Below are 21,646 nucleotides of genomic sequence, written 5' to 3' on the forward strand. Positions count from 1 at the left end.
TCCCTCTCTCACTCTCTGTCTCTCCCCAACTCTCTCCTTTTTCCTTTCTACTATTCCATCCTGCAAAGTTTAGCTGCCTTGGCCTCCCCAAATTCTCAACTTTGTCTCCTATCTCAGCAGGTGGCCGCCTGGCTCCCTCTGGCCTCCTCTGTCCTGCCACCTCTCCAGGTGGTGGGGGAGCTGGGCCACCTGCAGGGCTCGGCTCATTTGTTTCCTTTCTCTCAAAGATTACTTTTCTCTGCTGCTCTTGCCCAGTATCCAAAACATTTTTTTTTCTCCTAAATTTTTTTTTTTTTCTAGTTTAAGGCTGGAGGGTCAGTCTAGTTCCCGGTTTTCCAACATGGCCAGAAGCAGAAATTGGTCGTCTCTGATGACTTTCTTGTTGTATTCCTTCAGACATCTTAATTTGCTTAAGCATGTTAATCAGCTTTTTGTTGATTATTTGTAATCTCTGTTGGACCCTCTCATTCTGCCTCTTGTTTCTGCTGGCTCTTTCTCATGGTGCCTCCATCCTTTGTGTACCTCTGCCCCGAGGCAACTGCTTTCCATTGGCATTTTATTTGTGAGAATTCTTTGAGACCAAGGATAAAGGTGGCTTACTTTATCATCTGTATTTTCCTCTGCTCGGTGCCTGGGATCCCTACCAGTTGAGGATACCCTAGGTGATATTCTCAGCTTGAAATATTTTGGATCACCCAGCTACTGAGAATTAAAACTGAAAACCTGCTTTAATCTAGCCTGTGGTTCCATATTCTCGGGACAATTTCTTTTTCTATTCTGTGCCATTTTTCGACATGGAACTGTGTTATATAGTGAGGGGCGCAGGTGTTGTTGAAGGGGATTTTCCTGTTAAAACCATCATGTTGGGCAGCCTTTTGGCCTTGTCTTCTGTTTCCAACGTCCTTTGAAGCCACATAAAACTAAGCAGATTATTACCTGGTTTGGCAAATGCCTTCAGCGTAAGGCAGACTTATGTGTTATGCTTAGTTCTGGTAAGTTCCCAATTTCATTTATTTTTTTTGGCCTGAAAATTCTTGACTCTTTTACAAGCTCAGCAATGCATTTAATAAGATTTGTGAAAATATCTTACCTGCAGTGTTTAATTGTACTTGATAAGAAGGTCTTTTAGGTACCTAGACTACCGTATTGCTTTTTTTGATACTTTTCTGTATTCTGTTACACATTTCTCCCTGTTCTAAAGTGTAAGTAAGGGAATCCTATAATTTATTCTCCAAACTGGACACTTTTGAGAGCAAAAGAGTTACTTAGTTAATAATATTAATTTTTTGAAATATTTTCTGACAAATCCATTTATATTAGTGACTTGTAAAAGAGTCGTAATCAAAATAACCTTCAGAAGTATTTTCTTACCAAAAGAATCCATGTACAACAAAGAAAAAAATTAAAATCTTTTTATGTTGTGTCTCAGAACATTCAAGTAGAATAAACAGAGGGGAGCCCGGGGGGCTCAGTGGATTAAGCGTCCGACTTCAGCTCAGGTCATGATGTCAGGGTTCGTGAGTTCAAGCCCACATTGGGCTCTGCGCTGACAGCATGAAGCCTGCTTAGGATTCTCTCTCTCCTTCTCTCTGCCCCTCTCCCATCTGTCTCTCTCTCTGTCTCTCAAAATAAAGACTAAAAAATATAAGCAGAATAATGATTCTTGGTTCACCTATTTTAACCATCTTCACCAAATCTATGCATATTATCCTATCAATGGTGTCTTTCTGAAGACTATAATTTTTTCTAGTATTAACTTAGAGCTACAGTGTTTTTCTTCTTCACTTCCCTCACTGCCTACCTTGTACATGTGTGTGCCCATGTGTGTTAACATATAAAGCTCTGTGTTTCTATCACTATAGCTTCTATTTCTCTTGGGAGATTATCACAGTCTGGTTGAAAATAATTAAGAATTTATGTGCACCACGACCAACTACAAGTCCTTTTCGGCGGAATACGTGTCTAACTCAGTAAGAATATTGTGTGTGAGTTTTAAAAAGATCTTCCCCCTGCCCCCCCCAAAATAAAATAATAAAAGATCTCCCCCAGATGCATTTCCAGAGCACAGTTCTGGAATTTCAAAATTTAATCCTTGATGCTGTTTGTCTCTTGCTGTCTAATATTCATGCTGCTCCTTCTTTGTTTCTGCAGGAATGTGTTTTCAGGGTCCTGCCTGTCTGTAAGCTTTGTTTCATTTAATATTTGCAATTCATCACGAGCTTCCCAGGCTGCGATTTTTGTGTTTCGTTGGGTGAGCACCTGATAACAGGCTTACAACTCATTTCGAACAAAGCACAATTAAAATGTAAAAGACCTGTTTCCAAAACTCCAGTGCCTTCTTGTAGGACACTGAAGCAGACTTCCGCAGTACACTTCAAGTTAAAAACTGTCCATTGTCAGCAATATTCTATCATTTAAGCTAGTTCTTTAGACTCCCAAATTTCCCAAATCCGACTGGTGACAGACGGCAGAGAAAGACCTGATCATCCCCCTAATGAAATAGGTGTTATTTTGCATAAGATCGATCACAAAATTTTTCTTAAGTTCAGTGACTCTGTTATGTGTAAACCTTGCAGATTGTGACAACCACAGCTTGTATTTCTCTGGGGAGAAACAGAAGTGTGTTTGAGCACAGTTACGAATTATGTATGTCCGGTAACCGGTTACAAGTGCATTTCTGCACATGTCTGCCCAGGTAGCGGGAATGCTAAGGCTTCAGGTAGGAGCCCCATCCACTGCACGTGGACCATGAAGGCAGAGAGTGAAGGTCTGTCCGATTCTTCCCATCTTGTCATTTAAAGTCTTAATAATAGGGGCACCTGGGTGGCTCAGTTGGTTGAGCATCTGCCTTCGGCTCAGGTCATGATCTCGTGGTTCGTGAGTTTGAGCCCCGCGTCGGGCTCTGTGCCGACAGCTCGGAGCCTGGAGCCTGCTTCTGATTCTGCGTCTCCCTCCCTCTCTGCCTCTCCCCTACTCTGTCTCTCAAAAATAAATAAACATTTAAAAGATGTAAAAATAAATAAATAACAATAAAGTCTTAATAATAACATGTTTTCATTAAATGAAAACTCCAGGACAACAGAAACTGGGCAGGATGCGGGATAACGGGCATACACTGAGACTCTTCTGGGCACCTCTGAACCTGTGGTCAGCCTTGCAGAGCAGGGGGCATGTCTATCTGCATTTGTCATCCCAGGACCAGCAGAGAGCCTACGTGTATCTTCAGTTCTTAGTAAATACTTGTTGGGTGAGTTCCCTCCAAGTAAGCCTATCCGTCCAAATAAGACTTTCTCTGTGTGTTAGTGCAAAGGAATGGGGACAGGGCAGTCTTGGGCTTTGTAACAAGACCCTCCAAAATCACCACATCGGAAGCTGTTTCCTCTGCTGATACTTAACTGCAAACAGTAGTTGCCTTGATATTGAACTCGACTCTACAACCTGGTCTTATCAGCCTTTTGAACCTATACGTTCTCCTGAGACCCAACATTTTTGCTCTAGAGACCTTCATCCTGTGCAGTGTCAATCTAAGGAAACCATGGGATCGTAACCTAGACACATTTACAGACTGGCCTGACTTGACTTGGCCACAGTCTTGATTTTAAACTGAGGGCATCTTGGTGGCTCTGACTGTTCCTCTTTGCGGACTGTTGTACACATTCCTCAAGGTGGGGCTGACGGTAACCTTGGTGGAAATGTCTCTCCCGTGAGCTGTCCTTGAAGATCGTGGGCTGTGTGCACACAAGTAGGCCATGGCTTGTCTTCTGGAAGGCTTTGGGAGCCTGGAAGAACAGGGGGACTGGGAGCCCTGTGCTCAGCACACGCTCAGTCCAAGGGGTCTCGCTGTGACGGTGGCCCCTTATGAGGAAAAAGAAAAGGTAATTTGGAAGTTACAGAATTAGGAAGCTTGGTCGGGTGGGGGGAGACTTCTTTTGAGGGAGAGGTACTCTTCTGGTATTTATTTAAATATTCATAGAAGGGCAGCTCTGTGCTGGATACTGTTAGGTCCTAGATGTGACAAGAGAAGAGAAGTGACCGCTGCCCATTTTATACAGCTCTTCAAGAAGAAGGCATCCTTGGTGGTGTTGGGACCGTCAATCTCACCCATGGAGACTGCTTCATAGCATTTCAAAGTAACGCTGTGATGTTCCAAAATTTTTTTTAGAAGTGGGGAGATGAAAAGAAGTGGCATTGGAAGACGTGATTAACTCCTAGTTTGCAAGCTTCTTGTCTCTGGCAGGACTTTGAGAAACTGCCCAAGGAAGGATCTTGCAGGATATCAGTGATTTGAGTCTGAACTCAAAACCACATTTGTCCCGTGTAAGAAATGAATAGCCATTTGTGATGAGACCCATCAACTGAAAAGACATAGATACTGTGCCACAATAGCTTTTTTTTTTTCAAGCAGAATAATTATCACTGGAGAGCTCGAATCAGCTTTCTTAATTCTTTTTCAAGAAATGTGCAATTTCTTCATGTGTCATTCCCTATTAAAATTTTGCAGACTCTCTCTTAAGTTATTAAATGTATGCAATGTGGCCTCTGTGTAACATCTCTTCTCAGACATGTACCGGTGATGAAACCATTCTTAAACTTAATTTCCTTTTAATTCCTTCCAATTAGTAGGCACTGTCTCTGTGCCAAGAGCCAGTCCAGTTGGTATATTTCGTGAGAACCGCGGGATGATGTTTCCGTAAACCACACGTGTGATGCCCAGAAGGCGTTCTAACAGAGTTGCCCTCATCATCTCCTTGAAGGTGGTTGTACATGATTTCAAAAGAAGTTTGTCCGTGGGCAGTTGTGGCACACGTGTTTAACAACCATCTTTCAAGTTCTCCCCAGCTGGTGACTGGTTAGTGGTCTGCAAATAACAAGAACCATATTGGACGAGTGCCTTCACAAAATTCCATGGGCCGTGTTTGGTCACTCTTATTGGCAGGCCTATCACAGGAAAAGCAACATGGGAAAGCTTTTGAGCCACAGATGCCAAAAAATGTTAGTTGAAATCTAAGAATGATGAAGTGTTACCAAAAAAAGGAAGTGGTGCTTTTGTGCATCAAAGGACACCAACAAGAGATGGAAAAACAACCCACAGAGTGGGAGGAAGCATTTGCAAATCGTATATCTAATATAGGATTCGTATCCAGAATATATAAAGAGCTCCTACAATTCAACAACAAAAATGCAATTCACTGCAACAATGAATAGACCTTTTCTGTTGCAAAGAAGATACACAGATGGCCGATAAGCACATGAAAAGATGTGTTCTACATCATTAGCCACTAGCGAAATGTAAACAAAACCACAATGAAATACCACCTCCCATCCGTTAGGAAGGCTGTTATTAAAGAAACAGAAATAAATGTTGGCAAAGATGTGAAGAATTTGGAACTCGGACTCGGGGCTGGTGAGACCGTAAAATTGCACAGCCACTCTGGAAAATAGTTCGGCAGTTCCTCAGAACCTTAAAAATAGAATTGCCATATTGTCCAGCAGTTCCCCTCCTAGACACATACTCAAAAGCATGGAAAGGAGGGGTGCCCGGGTGACTCAGTCAGTTAGGTGTCCAGCTCTTGATTTTGGCTCAGGTCATGATCTCACGGTTGTGAGATCGGCCCTAGATCAGGCTCTGCGCTGAGTGTGGAACCTGCTTAAGATTCTCTCTCTCCCTGTGCCCTTCTCTGCTCACATGCTTGCTCTCTCTCTCTCCCCCCCCCCAAAAAAAAAAAACATTGAAAGCAGCAACTTAAAACAGATACTTGCACAGCCATATTCACAGCAGGGTCCTTCCCAATAACCAACAGGTGGGAACTTTCCAGGTGTCCATCAGTGGATGAGTGGAAAACGAAATGCGGTGTGTCCGTGCAATGCAATATTATTCAGCTGAACTATGTACTTAAAACGACTAAAATAGTAAAGTTATGTTGCGTGTGTCTTACTACAATAAAAAAGAAGAAAAGGGAAGGCAGGTGATTTCCAAGGACACAAAGTCCCTGGGAGTTGCTAGAACCATCAGACTTCTCCTGTTTTGTTTTGTTTCGTTTTTTGTTTTGCTTTGCTTTGCTTTGGTGGGGATGACTGGTGGGTTAGTGAAGGCAGCTGGATGTAAAGGAATTTCCATAGGATTAAAGTAAACAGCATTCCAGGCTAAGTGTCTGGGATGAGCCACAGTACAGGAGAGGCACAAAAGTCCACACTTACTCAAGGAGTCGTGAGTAGTGGGATGGCCAGAGTCTACCGGCCGGAAAGTGTCTGGGATGTTTCGCAGCCTCCTCCTCCCTCTGTCCAGCTCCAGGTCCAAAGCTGCTGACTCTTCTTCGCTGTCACCCTTTATATGATAAGGAGGAGGCCACCCAGACTGTCCGTCAATGAAATAACAAGTGGTTTGGAACCATGGTCATGCTGGTCTGCCGCCCATTGGGCCAGCACCCAAGTCCGCCATCTTGGTGAATAATGGACTTTGTGGCGATGGTGTTCCTTCTGGAACCGCTTTCAGTATCCACAGCTGAGTGTTGGCAAGGCCGTTGGTCAGGAGCAGGGAGAGGGGTGGGAGGAGAAAGCAGTGAATGCCTCCTCGTGACCTTGAAGCTCCATGCTCATGACTCGAAAGAAAAGCCACCGCACAGGGAGAGATGTGAGCTCCGTACCACTGGAGAGAGCACGTTTGATCATCTGATCCGTCCTCCCAAGAACTGGGCTGAACCCTTTCTGACAGCGTGGTATTCTATGCCTCAGGCCTCGAATAGCGAGCCAGCTTCGGTCCTGTCTCTTTGAAAGTTATCCTGCAACACAAGGGGAGCGCACGGATACGCAGTCTGATTGAGCAGAGAGAGATTGGACTTCCCCGCCCGTGGTGTGCACAAGATCAAAACACAGTCAAGGGAATGCAAATGGGGTGACCACTCAGGGCTCATATGTGCATTTTCTCTGTTTGTTTTATTTTGATGGCAAACAAGCATAGGATTGGCTAAATTGAACTCTGGAGACTGGAGGTCATCATGAATGTTACGTAGTGTTACCATTAAGCCTGGACCCTTTGGCTAATGCTGTTTAACCTCTTTCTAGCCTTTCCAAGGAATGTGGTGCAAGAGGGACTCACCTGGGTTTCCAGAAATTAAAAGCCCCGTAAGGCACCCAGGACCCACACTGTTCTGTCATCTTAGGGTTTTGCATAGAGAATTGGTAAAAAAAAAAAAAAAAAAAAAGACGAAACCCTTCCAGATGCTTCCCTGCCACTTTTTGGTAAACACATTCCTTTTGATAGGGCTCTAAATACACTTGCAGATTCTCAAAGCCCGGATTGCACACAGTTGTAACATCAACACTGAAGGGCAGTCAGAGACTGGACGTAGAGGTGCCATCAAGATGCCCCGTCAGACGTGCACTTTGTACACGTTTCTTCCCTGAAGCAAACATTACAACTCATAGAAAAGCATGGGGACATTCCTAAAACGTAGGTGACACAGGGGACACAGTAAGTGGGGAGTGGTGTAGCAGGAAGGCAGGGGGAGAGATTTGAGAGAAGGTACCAGGCGAGAGTAGGATTTCATTATGTCCAAGAATTCCATTTGTAACCTTCGTGTATTTTCTTTTTGAGAATTTATTTATTTATTTGCTTGTTTGTTTAAAGTTTATGTATTTATTTCTTTTGAGACAGAGGGAGAGAGAGAATCCCAAGCAGGCTCCACACTGTCAGCATGGAGCCCGACGTGGGACTCACACTCAGGAACCGTGAGATCACGACCTGAGCCGAAGTCGGATGCTCAACCGACCGAGCCACCCAGACACCCCTCTTTTTGAGGATTCTTTAAAAATACATGGAGAAGAGGGGCGTCTGGGTGGCTCGGTCAGTTGAGCGTCCGACTTCGGCTCAGGTCATGATCTCACAGCTCATGAGTTTGAGCCCCGCTTTGGGCTCTGTGCTGATAGCTCAGAGTCTGGAGCCTGCTTCAGATTCTGTCTCCGTCTCTCTCCCTCTCTGCCCTTCCCTGCTCATGCTCTGTCTCTCTCTCTCTTTCAAAAGTAAACATTAAAAAAAAATAAATTTAAAAATCCACGGAGAAGGACAGGAGCGAGCAGGTATCGGGGGGAGGGGCTCTGGGTCACCATGGCAACATGACTCTTGCCGCCAACTCTGTCACCCATCAGCGCCTGACTCCCTTTTGGATTACCACGACGATCTCTGACCTTGGAATTAACAGACGCTCACAAACCTGAAGATGACCTACACTTGAAGGACAGCAAAGCTTCCACACAGTACTATGAGCTCATCTTCACCCGGAGAATGTGAAATGGGTTATAATGCAACATAACTTATCCTCCCCCTTTACACTGTGGCAGCGGCTCTATAAAACGTGACTGGACTGTAGAAATGTCTAAGCATCGATAATTAATAATGGCTGTGGCCCAATGAATTTTTTATAGTTTACAGCGTTGTCTTAGTTTCAGATGTTCACAATACGGTGATTCAACAACTGTATATATTACTCAACGCTCACTGTGATAAGTGGACTCCTAATCCCCATCCCCTGTTTCACCCCGCCCCCCTATTTTACCACCCCTCTGGTAACCACCTGTTTGTTCTCTAGAGTTAAGAGTGTGTTTCTTGGTTTGCCTCTTTTTTTTCTTGTTCATGTGTTTTGTGTCTTAAATTCCACCTGTGAATGAAATCAGACGGTATTTCTCTTTGACTTGTCTTGCTCAGCATTATACTGTCTAGCTCCATCTGTGTCCTTGCAAATGGCAAGATTCCATTCCTTGCATAAAAGGCTGAGTAATATTCCGTTGTGTATATATAACACCTCTTCTTTGCCCGTCTATCAGCGGACACTCAGGCTGCTTCTATCATCTGTGAGGCCATGTGAATTTTTAAAAGTTAAGTGAAACTTCAAATAATGTGAGAAATGTCAGAATAGTATTTATGTTCCAAACTGCAGTAATAGGGGTGCCTGGGTGGCTCAGTTGGTCAAGTGTCCGACTTCGGCTCAGGTCACGATCTCATGATCCGTGGGTTTGAGTCCCATGTCGGGCTCTGTGCTGACAGCTCGGAGCCTGGAGCCTGCTTCGGATTCAGTCTCCCTCTCTTTCTCTGCCTTCCCCTGCTCTCGCTTTCTCTCTGTCTCTCTCTCTCTCTCAAAAACAAAGAAACGTCAAAAAAATTTTTAACTGCAGTAATAATAGAAACATTATTATTCCTCTTAATCTGGTCCTGCAGGTAGATTAATTACTGAGCGTGCATCTATTACAGATCAGTCTGCATGGTTAGTAAGTGTAGAGGATCTTGTTACCGACTCATTAAGCACCTCTTGGTAGCATCTTAGACTTCATTAGCATACACGATTTGGGGAAATTCAGGGGAAACCTTGGGGCCCGTTTTCTATATGTAAGGTCTGCTAATTTGCCTTCTAGGTTATTGTTTTTAGTTTTTCTTTTCTTTTTTCATCAAAGTGATGACATTCTTAGCTCCTGATCATGCTAAACTAAGTAAAAAATATATATATATATATAAATATACACATATATATATACGTATGTGTGTGTGTGTGTGTGTGTGTGTATATATATATATATATATATGATCTTTTCCCTTCTGTGCTAGAGCTAATAAGTCATTAACCATTAACATTGTCCAAGTTGCTGGAAAGAAAGGTCAAAATAAAAAGAAAGGTCAACATAAAAGCACAGCTTTTACCTTCAGCGTTGCAGGATCTTACTGAAAAGAGCTGGCTGGAATTAGCCACACTGTGGGGATTGGGGGTGCAATCCTTGAACCACCAAGTCTGCCCCAGACTTCTGACACCTCGTACGAGTTTGAAGGGTTCCTGAAACCCCCCTCGAGTTTGGTGATTCAGTAGGAGGACTCACAGCCTCACTGAAAGTACTCACAGCTGTGATTCATCACAGAGAAAGGACACAGATCAAAACCAGCCCGAGGAAGAGGCACAGAGTGGTCCAAACACAAAGCTTCTGTTGTTCTGTCTGTGCAAAGTGTGTGATCCTCCCGGTGCCAGTGTGTGACATACACGGTGGTGGTATTACCACCCAGAAAGCTTACTTGAGCCTTGGTGTGCAGAGTTTTTGGGGGGACTACCTTACATAGCATGATTGATGGATGGATGGCTATCCCACATGGTTGTGCTCAGTCTACGGGTTGACTGGTCCTGCATAGCCCAAAGCCCCTGACCTAAATCACACGGTTGATCTTTCTGGTGTGGTCAGCTCCCACCTTAAACAAATACCCTTCTAACAGGAATGACATAGATTACCTCCCAGAGGCTGAGGACAAAGTCTAGCCTTTTTGAGCAAAGCCCTATTCTTCACTACTCATACTAAGGGAGGCTTGGTATGAGTTTGCACGACCAACTAAATGTTTGAGGAGCAATGGAAGGAGTAGGGAATATTTCCAAGCAAGAGAACCTTTAAGGAGGATATGATAAATGTCTTTTAAACTGTAAAGGGCCAAGGTGTGCACAAGAATTAGTCTTACCCTCTGTGCTCACAGAGAACAGAGTGAGTGCCCATGGTTAGAAGCATAAGGAAGATTTAAGTTCAGTACAGGAAAGAGCTTTCTAATAATTGAGGCTATTCAAAGATATTACATAGCGTACCCCGGGAGTTGGTAAGTTCTCAGTCATTAAGAACATTCTGGCAGAAAGCAGATCACCTGCTATCATGGCAGTTCTTTTATCGGAAAATGCAGTGACCCCTGAGAATCCTTCCAACTGTGATATTCTGTGGTTCTAAAATTATTTCTCAGCTTCATTCAGGAGTGTGTCCTAGAATCGGCAGACTTTCAATGCTGTGATTCTCATTGCATGAATCACCTTTAAAGTATCTTCTGTCATCCCTGTGTGCTATGGTCTTGGAAGGAATGTATGTTTTCCTGAGCAGAACTTAGATTATTTAGAGCAATTCAGATTCTACTAATTCTGAGTGGCCAATAACTGAGACTGGATGGAGATTTTTCCTTGCTCTAGAGGAGAAGGCCTGAGTTGTTAAGCAAGTAAGTAACGTAAAAACAAACAAACAAACAACAAAAAAAACAAAAAAAAAACCACAAAAACTTTCTATGGAACACTTTTAGTTTATAAAAGTGAATCCATGTATTATAACCAGGTTACTCATTGCAAGTATGTCTTATTAGGTAAATCTGAAGCGGTTAAGTTAGAATTTTAACTTGAACGCTCTGATAGCTACATAAGTAAATTATATCACATACTTCTCGTAAAATATTTTAATGAGACTATTCACTGCTTATAGCTGATCTTTCTTTTTTTTAACTTTTTTTAAAAAAATTTTTAATGTTTATTTTTGAGAGAGAGACACGCACAGAGTGCAAGTGGAGGAGGGGCAGAGAGGGAGAGAGAGAGACGCAGAATCTGAAGCAGGCTCCAGGCTCTGAGCTGTCAGCACAGAGCCCGACGCGGGGCTCGAACCCATGAACCGCAAGGTCATGACCTGAGCCGAAGTCAGACACTTAACCAACTGAGCATCCAGGTGCCCCTTATTCTGTTTTTAAATTTTTAAAAATATTTATTTATTTTTGACGGAGAGACAGAGTGCAAGTGGGGAGGGGCAGAGAGAGAGGGAGACACAGAATCCAAAACAGGCTCCAGGCTCCGAGCAAGTGGTCAGCACAGAGCCTGATGTGGGGCTTGAACTCATGAACCGTGAGATCATGACCTGAGCCAAAGTCGGATGCTTAACCGACTGAGCCACGCAGGCGCCCCTACAGCTGGTCTTTCTCATGAAGCAGGCCGACCTCCTGTGAATTTTATCTTATTCAGATAAATGGAACACTGATATCCAGGTTCCACTGGACTCACGCAGCCCAGATTTCCTTAGACTTTGTCTTCCTCTGAGAACAGTGGCAACTATTCAGGTCATAAAGCAGCTTTCATTGGCCCCAACCCATACCTGCAATGCGAAACCTTTAGCTTACGTGAACTGGCTTTCCACCCATATATTTTCCAAATGGATGCCCATCACGTGCCTAGTCTGTCAGGGGTAGTACTGCTTCACATAGGCCCCCTGTGGGCCACCGTCCCGTCTTTCTTGCTTCTCGTTGGGCACTGCCCCCAGAGTTCTGGAGCCGCCATGGTGCCAGCCTTGGATAAGCAGGATGGCCCGGGGAAGAAGGCATCGCTCCCGTGTGTTACTCTGTGTCAGAAGCCTTCCAAAATGGCGCCGTTTGTGCCTCAGGGCTCTCCAGTGTCTATTAAAGAATTCTGTGAGCGAACAGCTAGATTAACCTTGTCCGCTCCCAGTTGGTTACAGTTTTAGGACCTCCACGCACAGGCAGTTTTAGGTTAAGCAAGGCACACACCCGCATCACGTGTATACCGGCCGGATCACAGAGGCTGGCCCTTCAGCTGGCAACGGGTGGTTCTCCGCGGGCTCCTTCCGCGAGCTCTCCCCTGATGAGGGAACTCTCCATCTCTCACATGGCTAAATGCCCAGTGCTTCCAGAAGCTCCTCTAACACACGTGCCAGAAATAGGGGCTGGTTTTGCCGGTGCTTTATTGTACAAGCCAGAGCCCCTGTCACTGAAGGAGGTTTGCCCCATTTTGCACTCCGCTCCCCAGCGTCCCACAGTGAGACCTGCTCACACTGTTTGCAGGACAAATGGCGTAATGCCCAAACCACAGCAACTTCACGTTACTCCTTTTGAAAATGCATTAGGATAGCTTGGTCTGTACCAAGCTGTTGGTTCTTCTGTGGTACCAGAATCCAGATCGTTCATGCCTTGAGAGGTTAGCACCCTTGAGGGGAACATTGCTGAGTGAAGGCCGTTCCTGCAGAGTAGACGGCTTCCCCAAAGAGGAGGCGCGAAAAGTCTCCTCCCAAAAGCATGCAGGTCTGTGAAGCAGTCGTGAGAAGGGAGTCAGCAACACCCTTACAAATAAATAAACTCGAGGGAAGTGCTCTTCCCCTGTGGATGTATGTATTTCAATCTGTCAACTCAACAGTGTCAAGAAGGCATGTCCTTGGGACCTAGAAGACAGAGGCACGAGAATTGCCCTCACCCAGTGGGGCTGGTGTCCTCTGCTCAACCCTGTTTCTAATGGGGTAAAAACAAAAACAAAGACAAAAACACAGATGTGGTCCACATTGGGCCATGGATGCTGATGTCTTGGGACCCTGGTCCCCAATACTTAGGCTGGCCTCAGGAGGTCACTCACTAGCGACCCATTAGGTGACAGTAAGAAAGGATGTTCACAGACCAGTAGGATGTTAATAGGAAGGAGGCAGGGTCAGTGGGAGAGAGAGTGGAAAATTCCATTTGAGTGTCCAGACTCGGCCCAAATTCACGATTTTAATCTGCCGCTTCTCTTCTTTCTGTTCGTGCTTCCTTTTCACTCTCCTCTCTCCTCCTGGTAGCCAGTGGGTAAATGCAGGGGTCTGGGGCCTGGGGGCAGAGCTGGGAGGTCAGAACCCTTGGAGCTGGCCTGTGACCTAGCAACTCTTGCCCAGCGGGTCAAGCTATCGGCCTGAGGCTCTACAACACATTCCGGCAGCTTACAGGTAAAGTGGATAGAAAGTGGGATGCTTTCCGGAATGCAGTGTGGCTCCAGGGTCATATCCTGAATGTGAGTGATGGGGCAACTGGGAGGATCTGTCGGTTGAGCGTCCCAACTCTGAATTTCAGCTGAGGTCAGGATCCCAGGGTCGTGGGATTGAGCCCCGCCTCCGGCCCCATGCTGAGCATGGAGTGTTGCACTCTCTTGCTCTCTCTCTCTCTCTCTCTCTCTCTCTCTAAAAAACAGAATGCGAGGGTTGCCAACGTGGGTTTTTTTTTTTTTTTGGCATTTAAATGTTCACTGTTACCTTGATCTCGGTCTCTGACACCCACCTGAATTCCGTGTGCGTGGTCTCCATTCTTCAATACCGATGGTGTATCACTTAAAGGAAAACACTGTCGTGTTTCTGGAGGAAAGCAGGCCTGCGTGCGGCAGCGTGGGTAGCCGTGTGCCCGTGTTTCTGGTGTATATGTCTGCTGTGACTCTTGCCACCCACAGGACTCTCTCTCTTGCAGATTGTCCCGGAGCTTAATTAGTCTTCTGGATTAACTAAGCTCCTTTCTTTCCACACTTCATTAAGAACTGACATGAGGGAAAAGGCAGTCTCATCTTGCTTTATTCTGAGCCCTCGCAGTGTGGGTGCTGAAGGACCCCCACGCGAGTTACCAGTGGACACCTGTGGTGTCTCTCTCACGGGAAGCAGGGCGTGAAAGAAGGTCATCCTGTGGTGTTGTCGTCAGGCCGCCCGATGTGGTGAGTCAGAGCTGGCCGCCTCTGTCTCCTTCAGAAGGACATGGTTCACAGATGCCCCACTTTCTGCCTCCAGGGTTCCTCCCCACCTTTCTGGAAAAGGAGCATATTTAACACTGCTCAGGAAAGGCGTGGCCTTTTTCTTGTGAAATTCTCGGGCTGACACTGCAGCGTGATGCGGGTTTCGTATTTCATCAGAGGACCTGTACCCCTCACCAGTTGGGAGGGTTGCCTCTCCAGAGGGTCAATGAATAATGAGCCATGGATTCTGGACCACCCTTCCAGAAAGGAATTCAGAGTTTTGTTGGGTGTTTTAGGGACCTCAACAAATAAACACCACGTAGGGGAATCCCAGCCAAGGAGACGGACGGTGCTGTCACTGTGGAGGTGTGGGAGTCACAGTGACTGGGGACGCCCCTCAGGCTGGAGGGCGCTTTCCTTATCGTGTGTAGTATTAGATGTCCTTGTGTCATTGGCTTTAACGATGATGTCACAATGCGCTTTACTAAACCACGTGTGTCCCTCACTGGATAGAGTGTGACCTCGCACCTGTATGGTACCCGACGTGCTCGGTACAGTGTTTCCTGAACGGGCCGCTGCAGATAACGGGCCCAGCCTCACAGCCCCTTCAGAAGGACGGGCTCTGCTTCTGGATGAAACGGGAGGTGATCCGGGCAGTTGCCCATAGCTGTGTCCCGGTGCTCGAGTGAGCCTATAGCTCGGGATTTGTCCCTCGCCAGTTTCCATTATGCTGACTTCCGCTCTCCCCTTGCGAAACATCTCAACTAAAAGAGAGACAACGCAGAATGTCCACTCAGGAAGAGATCATTGAATAGTAAGGAAATCGCGACCCACCTTCACGCTCAGCTTGCTGACTCTTTGGTGCCGTGTCTGGGATGAGACCGCGTTATGTTGTTACTCTAGAACACAGGTCAAAAATAACACCCATTTTGGGGCGCCTGGGTGGCGCAGTCGGTTAAGCGTCCGACTTCAGCCAGGTCACGATCTCGCGGTCCGGGAGTTCGAGCCCCGCGTCGGGCTCTGGGCTGATGGCTCAGAGCCTGGAGCCTGTTTCCGATTCTGTGTCTCCCTCTCTCTCTGCCCCTCCCCCGTTCATGCTCTGTCTCTCTCTGTCAAAAAAAAATAAACGTTGAAAAAAAAATTAAAAAAAAAACAAAACACCCATTTTTCCATAAAGGAGCAGAGAGTAAACATTTGTGGCTTGATGGGCCACTCGGGCTCCATCACCACTACTCGACTCTGCTGTTGCAGCACGAGAACAGCGAGAGGCAATATGTTAACAAACAGGTGTGGCTGTGTTCCGATAAAACTTTATTTACAAAAACAGGTGGTGGGCTGGATTTGGCCTGCAGGCCCTGCCCTAGAGGACCACCTGCTCATCGTGCTCTTTTTGAATTACTACCATTACCATTTGTTCACTCTCCCATTCTTTTGTCTAATAAAAGGTCGGTTTATTTTTTAAAGGAAGACATTGTTCCAAAACCCATTTTATTTTTGTTTTTAATTTTTTTTTAACGTTTATTTATTTTTGAGACAGAGAGAGACAGAGCATGAACGGGGGAGGGTCAGAGAGAGGGAGACACAGAATCCGAAACAGGCTCCAGGCTCTGAGCTGTCAGCACAGAGCCCGACGCGGGGCTCGAACTCACGGACCGCGAGATCATGACCTGAGCCGAAGTCGGCCGCTTAACCGACTGAGCCACCCAGGCGCCCCGCAAAACCCATTTTAAAAGGTGTGTGCAGGGACGCCTGGGTGGTTCAGTCAGTTAAGCCTCCGACTTCATGATCTCACAGTGCATGGGATTGGGCCCCATATCGGGCTCTGTGCTGACAGCTCAGAGCCTGGAGCCTGCTTCGGATTCTGTCTCCCTCTCTCTCTGCCCCTCCCCCGCTCGTGCTCTGTCTCTGTCTCTCTCTCAAAAATAAATAACCATTGAAAAGAAATAGAAAATAAAATAAAAGATGTATGCAGGGTGGGGCGGAAAGGAGGTGAATCTGTGTGCCGGGCACATGGGGGCTTGGAAGACTGGCCCAGGCCTTCCCCAGACCGCAGTCGGGGTCCTGCCCCCCACCCACGCCATCCTGCGCAGCAAGGACCCCTCCCACATGGCCCCTAAGTCCCCCATCCAGCCTGGAGCTGGGGCTTGGGGGCCACTGGCCCTGCACCTGTGCGTTTCCCTTCCTCCTGCCTCAGCCGTAACACAGAGACGCAGACTGAGTCCGTGCTGACTCTTGCCCTGGAAACTCTTTTGAATCTTTTTATTTTCCTACCCCAGCCACCAAGTTAAATCCGCAGTTTTCAGCCTTTAGTACCCTGCCCCTTCCTTCACCTTCCCTCCCCAACTTAACTGTCTTTGTTCCAAGTTAAAAGATCATCACAAGGCGGAAGAGAACCCAAGCTTTATAGCCACCATTTTTCATTCCCATAAGGCTATGTTTTAGAGTCTAGAGAGGCCGGTGTGAAAGCATCTTGTCAGCGGTTTTACTGGCTTTCCTCGAGGAGAGCTAAAACGCCGGTTGCCAAGCAACGTGCCCCGGCTTCTTCCGACAGTGTGGACTTGGGGAAAAAAAATCATCCTACGATTGACTGGTGAAGGGGGAGCCGGGTGGAAACGCACAGGGCAGACAGTGCGACGTAACCGTGTTCTGCCTGCTCCTCCTGGCCCCTCTTCCTGAGGACGGACACGCGGTCACACGCAGGAGGGAGCGTGCCCTCAGCAGAGCACGACGGTTAGCAGGCATTCACACCAGGGGACTTCGTGGGACACGTGATCCTCATCAGCTGCAGGTTCCGTGTTTACGAATCACGTTCAAACTCAGCTCCAGTGGCGCCTTTGCTGTCGTTTGCGGACGTGCACAGCGGCCCAGACGTGGGGTGGCTTGATGTGCCGTCCCCAGCTGAGATGGGACAAGCCAGCCCTCTGCCTCCTCGTCTCGCCTCTCTTCTTGTAAACAAGGCTCCTCTTCAGAGTCCTGTTTGGTGCCACGTTGTTTGTATCTGTGTGCTTTTTGTTGGTGGTTTCACTGCCAAAAAGGCCCCCAAGCACAGTGCTGTGGGGGTGGCCCGGCGTTCGTTGGTGCGAGAAGGCAGTGACGTGCCTTACGGAGAAAATATGTATCTTCGAGAAGCCTCGTTCAGGCATGAGTTGTAGTGCCGTTTGGCATGAATTCAGTGTTAACGAGTCAACAATATGGTACATCCAGAAAGAGGAAGAGGGAATTCACTGACCTGTGCGTCAGGCTGCTTCAGAAAGAGTTAAGTAACATCTAAAATGCATGATGAAACTACAGATAAAAGGCTCTCTTTATGGATTCATAAGATGATCAAATTAAAAACAAAAACAAGGGGCGCCTGGGTGGCGCAGTCGGTTAAGCGTCCGACTTCAGCCAGGTCATGATCTCGCGGTCCGTGAGTTCGAGCCCCGCGTCAGGCTCTGGGCTGATGGCTCAGAGCCTGGAGCCTGTTTCCGATTCTGTGTCTCCCTCTCTCTCTGCCCCTCCCCCGTTCATGCTCTGTCTCTCTCTGTCTCAAAAAAAAATAAATAAACGTTGAAAAAAAATTAAAAAAAACAAAAACAAAAACAAAAACAAAAAAACATCAGGGCGCCTGGGTGACTCCGTTGGTTGAGCATCTGACTTCGGCTCAGCTCATGATCTTACTGCTAGTGGGTTCGAGCCCCGTGTCGGGCTCTGTGCGGACAGCTCAGAGCCTGGAGCCTGCTTCAGAGTCTGTGTCTCCCTCTCTCTCTGCCCCTCCCCTGCTCATGCTCTGTCTCTGCCTCTCTCTCTCCCTCAAAAATAAAAACATGGGGCGCCTGGGTGGCGCAGTCGGTTAAGCGTCCGACTTCAGCCAGGTCACGATCTCGCGGTCCGTGAGTTCGAGCCCCGCGTCAGGCTCTGGGCTGATGGCTTGGAGCCTGGAGCCTGTTTCTGATTCTGTGTCTCCCTCTCTCTCTGCCCCTCCCCCGTTCATGCTCTGTCTCTCTCTGTCCCAAAAATAAAATAAAAACGTTGAAAAAAAAGAAAAAAAAATTAAAAAAAAATTAAAACATGAAAAATAAATAAATAATTTAAAAATTAAAAAAAAAAAAAGCATAGTGGACAATATTGTGAGGCTGAAAAAGCCAAAGAAATTTATGTTCTTATTACCTAGGGTCAGAAAAATAAACCCTCCTCAGCTAGTGTTTTGTTCTAAAGAAATAGTGCGCACAGTTCATCATTTGTAAGGAATGTGTATTAAATCAGGTGTTCTAAACAGAAACACGTGAATCAAGGTTATGTATCGATCGATTCATTGACGGGAAACTGACCAGTGGCCCCGAGGAACCGTTCCTATCTGGACTCACTGCTTCTGGGTTCACAGAGACTTAATAGACTACAGCCACCTCGGACAGTAAGAATTGACTGCAGCGGTCACGACTTCCCCCTGATGGGATCTGTCTTCCACTCAAAGACACAGTGAAGACAAAACCCTAGACTCAGGCAGGTGCAGGCTCTCCGCGAAGAGTGTGTGCCGGGGGTGGGACCCGACCGCCCGTCTGGCTGTCAGCTCTGGTGGCATCCATGACCTGCCTGCTGGACACATTTTGAAGGCAGATGAGTGTTTGCGGCGAGGCCTCGATCCTTCTGCACACCCCCTTCCCTGTCTCAGTCCGTTGAGGCCGCTCTGAAAAAATAACCACAGACGGAGGGCCTCAAACAGCAGACATGTATGTCTCAGAGCTTTGAAGGCTGGAGGTTCAACAAGGTGTTAGCAGGTCTGGTGTTTGGTGAGGCAGCTTCCTGGTTCATAGACGGCTGCCTTCTGGTGACAGCCTCCGATGGCGGAAGGAGCGAGCGAACTCCCCCGGAAGTCCCCCTTATAAGAGCGCTGTTCTCGTCGACGACAGCACTGCCCTTGTGACCGGTCACCTCCCGAAGGCCCCCCCTCCTGATGGCATCACTTTGGGGGTTAGCTTGCTTGCATTCAGTCCGTAACACTCTCCTTCCACGACTTTCATCACTGACGATTTCGGCTGAAGGAAAACCCTGATGCGTTTTTTTTTAATTGTCCTGGAACTGAGCCAGAGTGAGCCCGGCGTCCCGAACTGACACCTTAATTGGTTCCAGATGGAAAAGGCAAACTCTGGCTCTCACCCCGCAGTCTTCCTCCCCGAAGGCCCCATGCAGGTCACGTGTGAAAGGGTTTCCCCGTTTCCAAGGCCTGATCTCTGCAGACGGCAGCCTGCCTCTCACACCGGGTCTGCCGAGCTGGACGGTCCCTCTCCAGGGAGCTCTGCGGGGGTGGCCGGCTGACAGCCTGGTGGGGACACGGACGTGAGGACGAGCCCCCGGAACCTGGCATTCTGAACACAATGCACAGCTATGCACACAGGGCACAGGAGACGCAGAGGCTGCCTCCGCCTTCGGGATCAGGGAAGCTTCCAGAGGTGAAATGACATCTGGCAGCAGTTGAGAGGAGAGGGCTGATGATGACGTAAGCAGAAGCCTTTTAAGAGCGAGGCAGGGAGACTGTTGGGACACGTGCAGGAATGGAAACACATGCACCATCGCTCCAGGTCAGTTTTGGAAGAGCCTGCAACCACCGTCTGTAAAGTCCTGAGCCTCATTATCACCACTCAGGGCCCTGGCCCCACACGGCACCTGCAGAGTCCCCAGAGGAGGCCTTTCTAGAAAGGTCTGCGTTCTGTGGCCTACGGATTGAGTGCTCGGGCCCGTGTCTCTGTTTCTCCACTCGTAATCGGGAACACAGACACCTTCTCCTGCATTGCCGCCACGTGCAGGCACGAGAGGAAGAGACAGATGGTGGTAAAGTGCTTGCCACTCTCGCAAACAAACTGGGTACGTTGCAGACACACGGATCTAACACGCAGGTTCGTGGCTGGCAAACCACTTTGCCTTGCAGGGACCCCTCGCACACAGACACTTGAAAAGAAGGGCTGTGTGTGCACACGGCCTGCCGAATCAGCCACAGAGCCGTCTTCTCCCTTCCTCCAGTTCCTATCCCCAGGTCCCGTCGTCCACCGCGCCCGGTGGGGGCACACAGACGCACGGGCTTACCCAGGAGCGGGACATGAGTGCCAAGGGAGGTGTGTCCCGTGGATTCCATCCTTGGGGTTAGAAGCCCTTGCTCGGCTGCCCGCTACAAACAGCGGTGTGCTAGAAAATTATGTTAATTAGTACGCCCTTTTTTTAAAAAATGGGGGGGAAAAAAAACCCTGCTGCCCACAACAAAAAAGCCATGTGGAGGCCCGCGGTCCTACCCTGACAGCCAACGTGAAGCATGACCCACTAATGCAGCCTTAATTCACTTTGTTTGGCAGAGAGAGCAAACTCACCATGCTACTGCGAGAGTCCCTGGGGAACGTGAACTGTCGCACCACCATGATCGCGCACATCTCGGCGGCCGCCGGCAACTACGCAGAGACCCTGTCCACCATCCAGATCGCCTCGAGAGTCTTGAGGATGAAGAAAAAGAAGACGAAGGTAGGGAGCTCCCAGGGGGTGCAGCGGGTGTAGATGCTTTGGGAGCCCTACCCTGGAGCCGAGCCGGTATTCCTAATCCCCGAGCGCGGGGGCGGGGGTGGGGGGGGCAGGCGATGCTGACGATGGTCGGGGGGGGGGGGGAGGATGATGAAGTCCGCGCCCCCTAGCCTCGCTAGCTGCTGGTCATCCAGCCTGGACCCCTAACCGGGAGCACTAGGCCCACGTCAGGCATCTGGGTAGGACGGGAAACACTCCGTGTCTCCCTCCCTGCCCTGGTCCCACGTAGATAGAGACCCTGTCCTGCGACTGGCTGAGCCCATCTTTGGATTAGTGCTTTGCTCACGTGGTGCTACTTCTCCCGCATTTCCAGGAATCATTTATGGGCTCCTGGGCTTTGCCACGTGAATACAGTGGTTTCTGGTGGACGCAAGGAGCCTGGCAGAAACTACCAGCCTTGCTTTCTCGGGCAGAGGCAAAGCCAGGACCCTGGTGGCATGACCAGAATGTGGCAGAAAGCCATCACAACTGTGGTCACCAGGCCAGCTGGTGAAGCAGGAAGCTTTTTCCTTTTTGTGTCTTTCTGTGTATGGCGGGGAGTGGGTGGGGGGGGGGGGTAAAAAATGGGCCTTGACAACCTGTGTGATGCAGGGTACCACAGACGGCTGGGGTATGCCACGGTAGTGACCTGTCTGCCCTCAGGAGGTCACCCAGGGCCCGGGCTGGTCACCTGTCCTGAGCAGGCTCTGTTCCCCAGCGTGCCACATGGGCCGTTCTCACTAGAGGCCACGGTGTGGTGGCAAGCTGGGGCACGCCGGCCTGACGCACCACGAGGAACAGCCTGACGCAGGGAGGGGAACCGGGGTGGCCTGGGG

General features: G+C 48.1%; 1 protein-coding gene across 1 annotated transcript in view; it reads left to right on the plus strand.

Annotated features, from left to right (window-relative positions):
• Window positions 1-21,646, plus strand: part of KIF26B (kinesin family member 26B) — a 468,028-nt gene that overhangs the window by 426,580 nt on the left and 19,802 nt on the right. The window contains 1 exon segment of the mRNA XM_047077348.1: window positions 20,612-20,774. Coding sequence (XP_046933304.1) covers window positions 20,612-20,774 — 163 coding nt within the window.

This window comes from Lynx rufus, unplaced genomic scaffold, assembly GCF_022079265.1.
Source record: "Lynx rufus isolate CCGP_SWC_20201006 ecotype Redwood Valley unplaced genomic scaffold, mLynRuf1.p SCAF_15, whole genome shotgun sequence".
Lineage (NCBI taxonomy): Eukaryota > Metazoa > Chordata > Mammalia > Carnivora > Felidae > Lynx > Lynx rufus.